The sequence below is a fragment of the Bufo bufo genome, chromosome 5 (genome assembly GCF_905171765.1).
Source record: "Bufo bufo chromosome 5, aBufBuf1.1, whole genome shotgun sequence".
NCBI lineage: Eukaryota > Metazoa > Chordata > Amphibia > Anura > Bufonidae > Bufo > Bufo bufo.
This window is the reverse complement of record NC_053393.1, coordinates 448,184,156-448,191,891: the sequence shown is the minus strand read 5'-3', so window position 1 is coordinate 448,191,891 and position 7,736 is coordinate 448,184,156. Positions and strand designations below refer to the sequence as shown.

At 43.5% G+C, this 7,736-nt stretch overlaps 1 protein-coding gene across 1 annotated transcript; it reads left to right on the top strand.

Moving 5' to 3' along the window:
• Window positions 1-1,193: 1,193 nt before the first annotated feature.
• LOC121002559 (DNA damage-regulated autophagy modulator protein 1-like) lies at window positions 1,194-3,303 on the top strand. Its single transcript, XM_040434001.1, has 6 exons — window positions 1,194-1,312; window positions 1,962-2,029; window positions 2,223-2,365; window positions 2,582-2,753; window positions 3,122-3,183; window positions 3,292-3,303. The coding sequence occupies exons 1-6, from the start codon at window positions 1,194-1,196 to the stop codon at window positions 3,301-3,303; spliced, it is 576 nt and encodes a 191-aa protein (XP_040289935.1).
• Window positions 3,304-7,736: the final 4,433 nt, after the last annotated feature.

Genomic DNA, 7,736 nt, shown 5'->3' with positions numbered 1-7,736 from the left:
AGTGACCATCATTACTTTAAGAAATGAAGGTCAGTCAGTGAGCTGAAAAATTGGGAAAACTTTGAAAGTAAGGGCTATTTGACCATGAAGGAGAGTGATGGGGTGCTGCACCAGATGACCTGTCCTCCACAGTCACCGGACCTGAACCCAATCGAGATGGTTTGGGGTGAGCTGGACCGCAGAGTGAAGGCAAAAGGGCCGACAAGTGCTAAGCATCTCTGGGAACTCCTTCACAGACTGTTGGAAGACCATTTCAGGGGATTACCTCTTGAAGTTCATCAAGAGAATGCCAAGAGTGTACAATGCAGTGATCAAAGCAAAAGGTGGCTACTTTGAAGAACCCTTCTACTAGACAAATCAGAGCGTCCCTGTAACTCTGACTCGGACTGGCCTGTCTTGTCAATGGATTACATTAACATTACTGCAAAGTATATGACTATAAAACCATATACTCTGCTGCGTCCACTGCTGCAAAAGTATTACAGGGCAACTAGTGTGAGACAACTACCTTAAATGGATACTTCATATAATTTTGGAATTGCATTATCAATAATTGACCAAAAACGTCTATAAAACTCAATTTTCAAGTTTACAAGCAGGAATAATTTGGATAGGAGCGCAGAGCAGTGAGAGGTGATATCTTCCCTCCTGAAACGGTCAGCAGAAGAGACACCTTTCATGGCCCCTTCATTCCCTACACATTGTAGGCAGAGGGGCTCACATGGGTGCAGGGTCCATAACCCAGTTTTACTCATTCTGTTGTGATATGGTACACATGTATAAAAGTAGAATTTCTTCTCTATTCAGTAGACTTGAAAAGCCAGTAACATCTCAGCAACATATGCATAAATTTCAAAAATACGGAGGACCAATCAGGTCCAGGCATGTATGGAGGTTGAAGCACCAATCACATCGCAGAAGCTACTGAGGACCAATCAGATTCAAGTATATAAGATGATGTAACAATGAAGGGAGAACCAATGAAATGAAATAAACTAGCGAGGACCAATAAGATTGCAGAATGTGTGATGATGTCACAGAAGCTAGTGACATCACCGAGTTCTGAGCCTTAGAAAACCACTGCCTGACATTATCTCAGCCAGATTTTCTCTGGATATAGAAAGAGACAGATCGGCTTGTGCTTTTGCTTAGCAAATCCTTGCTTTCACTTAGCGAATAATTGACTTTGCGCCATGGAGATCCGGGGTTTGGCATTCTTGCTTTTCCTCTGGGTCATATGGACGCTATCGGGCCTCTGTGCCCTGATTGCCTTGACTGTCATCCCAGGCCATGTAAAATATCCTTACATCAGGTAAGAGGGGACGGGGCGGGATTCCTCTGTAGTATTATTACTGTTATTACCGTATTATCAGTTTATTCCTGGAAAGTTATTACATTATTATTAGTGGATTATTAATAAGCTCCATCTAATAATTGTTAGTATAGAAAACATCACATTTGGGGGTGGGGGAATCTATGAAGACTGAGGTTTCATGCCCCGGCCCTCATCTAATCTGCACTGGAGTGAGATGCACAAGCCTCATAATAAATTAGGAGCATCTCTGACCCCTATGCACAAAAAAAAAAAAATTAAAAATTGCACCAACTATTTCAGGTGGAAATTTGCCAGTTTGCAGAGGCCCGCCCCCTCCTGCTAAACCCACCTAAACCACACCCACTTTTTGGAAATGGCTTAAGAGTGCAAAAAGCAACTTTTTGTAGAAAATGTCTCTTTCTTAATAATCTTTTAGAGTTGCAATCTTACTGGTTGCTATGAGCAACGGCTCCATAATATCTTCCCCATTGTTCTTTGTCTTCTATTTGTGTCTGGACATTAGATCATATTATGGAGGATGATTACAATGGAAGGAAATAAAGTCTCCTCTGCTATTAGAAGACATGACTCAATCCTGCTGCCGTTTGTGTCCTAATAACACCCAATATTTTGCTTTCTTTCTCAGTGACACGGGACGAATATTCCCCGAATCGGTGGTCTTTACAGTGGTCTTCTTAATATCTGCCCTTTTTGGTAAGTGGATTAAGAGAGACAACATCATGAGGAGATCAGCGGCTCCAGCGCTCAGTGATGACGTTATCTCCCTAATCACTATTCACTGCTGAGCGGCGGCCACAACTGGAAGTTATAATCATCACTGAGTCCTGGAGGTTATCACAAGTGTCTATGGACGTTCCCGGCTGATCCCATGTATTGTCTATTTCAGGAGCTGGCAACGCTTCCATCATGTACCGGTTCATGATCATCCGGTCTGAACAATCAGAGAGGCGACATATCATCTGCCAGAGAATCCTCTATGTCGTTGCATGGATGGGCTGCATTGGGACCATTGTGACCGCCATAGTTTCGGTAGGTTTTTTATACAGAGGTCTCAGGACTAGTAATACAGAGGGGACATCGCTTGAAGTCAAGAGATGTGTATAAATACAATGACGCGCCCTGGTGACTGATCTTATGTATTACTGCCCCTGTATAATTACACCACCTGCGGCCTCTGCTGTTCTGTATTCTCAGATCTTCATGACGTCCATATTGATGACATTTATTCCTCTGCTTTTGTTCTAGATGAGGATCAGTCCTACAGTCCACAGGATCGGTGCAGGACCGGCATTTTTCTTTTGTGCCGTTTACAACCTAGGTCAAGCTGTATGCCTGTACAAGAAATCCTTCAGCAGTCGCCGCCTATGCCACATTAGATTGGCATCAACCTTGGTGCCCATTGTGGGCCTGCTGACCTGTATCCTCTTATAGCTGACTGGTACAGTGCCATGTTGTGTGCTGGATACACTTACACATACGTATTTACCATCATTGCTGCCGTTAGTAAATTTGGGTCAAGCTACCCACCCCCTTAAATTGTCAGGTCACGCTCACTTATTGGTGGAGTTAAACTAAGCCCCACCCATTTTTCGGCCCAGGACAACCCAAATTTACAGAGAGATTGTCTCTGAAAATTTGGAAACATTTTGGCAAATTTGGGACTGTTGGCAACTAAGATTATTCGCTTCCTCTGACCCCATTGTAGCACAGATCAGACATCACAGTATAGGAAACACTATAATAATAGAATTAATTCTGTTACTTGTCCTTAACACGTCCTTCCAGTTTCTGTGTGTATGACCATCGGCTTCTTCCAGCTTCTTCCATGTACTGGCCGATGTGAAGAGGTGAGTTCATGCAACTTTTCACCGTCTTGTATAATCTACATCTTTCCCGTGTAACAGTAATATAAAAGCTCCTATCTCACCTCCATCTTCCCATCTCACTCCATATAGAGTCCCTGGTGAGTACCGCCAGGCACTAATCCTCTATTCTGTCTTCTGCAGATCTACACCAGGACAGGCATGGTGGCCGAGTGGACTGGATTCCTTGGCCTGATAATACACCAACTAACGAACTATACAGATTTCCAGGTGAGTAGATTCCCTATCAAGGTCTAATGTGCTCCAGAAACATTTCAGAGAAGTAATATATTATATAGAGCTGTTTTATAATTAATGGTCTTTATTCTTTTTTCTCAGCATTTGTCTTTAACGTTGTCCCGAGAAGGTGTCTCCATTGGCCTGAGAGAAAAGACCCAGGATCCTGAAAACCCCCAATAAGATCCAAGGGGTGGAGCGCCAAGACAACTGAAACCATCATGACATTGCTGGACATGAATCTTCTGGATCAAGAGGCAGATTCCAGGCTTGGTCTCTGTCCTCAATACTGGATGTGACATTTTACCGGACTTTCCTAATACCGGATTTGACATTTACCGGATTTTCTGGATTCAACATCTAGCAGAATTTCCAAATACTGGATGTGACAATTACCCGGACTTTCCATAGCTACCTCATCTCAAATGATGGTTTTTACCCTCTTGCCCAGGGGAAGGGCAGTCCTTCAGCCATGGTTCCCTGGAGGTTTCCTCCACTAGGGGTTTTTTCCTTCCCTGAGTGTTGAAGGATGAGTTGGGGGTTCACCATCATCAGGGCCATTTCAAAACCACTGGCCTGTTAATAAATGAGTCAATACATGAGGTAGCTAACAATGTGTCCGAGCCTCTTTATTGTAGGGAATGTATTGTAACTAATGTTACCCAATAAAGACCGGGGAACTTCATAGGGGTGATCAGTCCAAGCTCTGAAAGGAAAACGATGAAGGTGCTAATGGCAGGGTTAGATTTTTTCAAATTTTATGGGTATAATAATAGTGATTCATTAAAAGGGCATTCTGCTTGGGATAATTCATCTCTTATCCAGCTATTACTAGGACTTGTGTCCCCTTGTTTGAATGGAGTGTTGGTCGAGCATATGCACTAATTACTATGTATAAATATATCAGGGCTCAGTACAGAGATCTCTGCCATCATCTATTTATCCCCAGGACTGTGACTGTGACGAGGGGACATCCTCTGCGTCTGGAGGAAAGAAGGTTTGTACACAAACATAGAAGAGGATTCTTTACGGTAAGAGCAGTGAGACTATGGAACTCTCTGCCTGAGGAGGTAGTGATGGTGAGTACAATAAAGGAATTTTAAGAGGGGCCTGGATGTATTTCTGGAGCGTAATAATATTACCAAATGCGCCCCTCTGCGGTGGGCAAAACAGAGCACGGGATGAAGGCTGAGCACCAGGGGGCACCGACCGCTCAGCCCACTGACACCATTAACCTGGCCACGGACGTGGTATCACCTCTTTATCTGGACGCAGTGGGCACTATGTAGCAGTATTTATCTGGGCGCAGTATGACCCTATCAGTGGGCACTATATAGCAGTAGTTATCTGGGCGCAGTATGACTCCGCCAGTGTTCACTATATAGCAGTAGTTATCTGGGTGCAGTATGACCCCGCCAGTGTTCACTATATAGCAGTATTTATCTGGGCGCAGTATGACCCTGTCAGTGGGCACTATATAGCAGTAGTTATCTGGGCGCAGTATGACCCTGTCAGTGGGCACTATATAGCAGTATTTATCTGGGCGCAGTATGTCCCTGTCAGTGGGCACTATATAGCAGTATTTATCTGGGCGCAGTATATCCCTATCAGTGGGCACTATTTTGGGGCACAATCTATTTGCCTTTTTTTGTGAAGAGTTAATGATAGTTATGATGTCACTTCCGAAAATACTGTGTTTGAGGGCACCGCAGTACACAGAAGGTACTGTAAGTGGGGCAGAAGGGGCAGAATCCGGCGGGGGGAGGGAGGAATGGCGGGAGGCCCTCTGTGCCTTGGTGCTGCGCGGTGGAAGCGCCGGACCCGGAGTGCAATCCCAGCACTGTTCAAGGGTCCTAGTAGGTGAGGGGGATCGGGGAGGGATAGGAGTCTTTTTTGGAGCCACTTTCTTCCTCATATGATCCAGGAGAGATGTGTCGCTGGCCAGTAATTCGCGGTGCAGGCAGGAGCAGCTCCTTCAGGCAGCCATCACCGTCAGCGTCCGGACACGCCCCCGCAACCTGCACATTTAGATGTGCTGACTAACCCCCATCTTTTTTCTTGACAGCCATTTCCCTGCCTGCTGCCCACTGATTGGCTGATCCAGGCTGTCTGCAAGCCTGTAAGCCAATCAGGGAAAGCCCTCCACCCAACTTCCTCCCAGGAATATGCAGTAAAATGGCTCACTGTGTCAAATTTCCAGGGAAGCAACTTAGCTACCAGAATATTCCAGTGAGAAGGAGATTAGAAGGTCTGAAACCCACAAGGCTGTGCATTGAACTGGATTTTAAGTTCTAGCTCCTTCCTCAGTGGCCATAATTAAGTTCTGGATTTCCTCCTTTGTAACATTTCGAAACTCGTTAAAACAATATAAGATACACTGCTATAACCCTTAAATCCTACAAGGTGTATTATACTAATGGAACATCCATATTGGGACTATATCTAATACATTTTTTGACAGCACTTTATATCTAATATCTATCATCAAGGCAAGAGATTGATACATTGTCCTACAATTAATAGGGGGATAACAATAAGTACATCATTTTTTATGTTTTTCATTTCTTTATATTATTTTTTATTGTCTTTTACTAATTCAGAAAGGGCCCTTCTGGTACCATTTGTAATTGTTATATTGTATAATAAACTATAATTTAACTACAGTACAGACCAAAAGTTTGGACACACCTTCTCATTCAAAGAGTTTTCTTTATTTTCATGACTATGAAAATTGTAGATTGACACTGAAGGCATCAAAACTATGAATTAACACATGTGGAATTATATACATAACAAACAAGTGTGAAACAACTGAAAATATGTCATATTCTAGGTTCTTCAAAGTAGCCACCTTTTGCTTTGATTACTGCTTTGCACACCCTTGGCATTCTCTTGATGAGATTCAAGAGGTAGTCCCCTGAAATGGTTTTCACTTCACAGGTGTGCCCTGTCAGGTTTAATAAGTGGGATTTCTTGCCTTATAGATGGGGTTGGGACCATCAGTGGCGTTGAGGAGAAGTCAGGTGGATACACAGCTGATAGTCCTACTGAATAGACTGTTAGAATTTGTATTATGGCAAGAAAAAAGCAGCTAAGTAAAGAAAAACGAGTGACCATCATTACTTTAAGAAATGAAGGTCAGTCAGTGAGCCGAAAAATTGGGAAAACTTTGAAAGTAAGGGCTATTTGACCATGAAGGAGAGTGATGGGGTGCTGCACCAGATGACCTGGTCTCCACAGTCACCGGACCTGAACCCAATCGAGATGGTTTGGGGTGAGCTGGACCGCAGAGTGAAGGCAAAAGGGCCGACAAGTGCTAAGCATCTCTGGGAACTCCTTCACAGACTGTTGGAAGACCATTTCAGGGGATTACCTCTTGAAGTTCATCAAGAGAATGCCAAGAGTGTACAATGCAGTAATCAAAGCAAAAGGTGGCTACTTTGAAGAACCCTTCTACTAGACAAATCAGAGCGTCCCTGTAACTCTGACTCGGACTGGCCTGTCTTGTCAATGGATTACATTAACATTACTGCAAAGTATATGACTATGAAACCATATACTCTGCTGCGTCCACTGCTGCAAAAGTATTACAGGGCAACTAGTGTGAGACAACTACCTTAAATGGATACTTCATATAATTTTGGAATTGCATTATCAATAATTGACCAAAAACGTCTATAAAACTCAATTTTCAAGTTTACAAGCAGGAATAATTTGGATAGGAGCGCAGAGCAGTGAGAGGTGATATCTTCCCTCCTGAAACGGTCAGCAGAAGAGACACCTTTCATGGCCCCTTCATTCCCTACACATTGTAGGCAGAGGGGCTCACATGGGTGCAGGGTCCATAACCCAGTTTTACTCATTCTGTTGTGATATGGTACACATGTATAAAAGTAGAATTCCTTCTCTATTCAGTAGACTTGAAAAGCCAGTAACATCTCAGCAACATATGCATAAATTTCAAAAATACGGAGGACCAATCAGGTCCAGGCATGTATGGAGGTTGAAGCACCAATCACATCGCAGAAGCTACTGAGGACCAATCAGATTCAAGTATATAAGATGATGTAACAATGAAGGGAGAACCAATGAAATGAAATAAACTAGCGAGGACCAATAAGATTGCAGAATGTGTGATGATGTCACAGAAGCTAGTGACATCACCGAGTTCTGAGCCTTAGAAAACCACTGCCTGACATTATCTCAGCCAGATTTTCTCTGGATATAGAGAGAGACAGATCGGCTTGTGCTTTTGCTTAGCAAATCCTTGCTTTCACTTAGCGAATAATTGACTTTGCGCC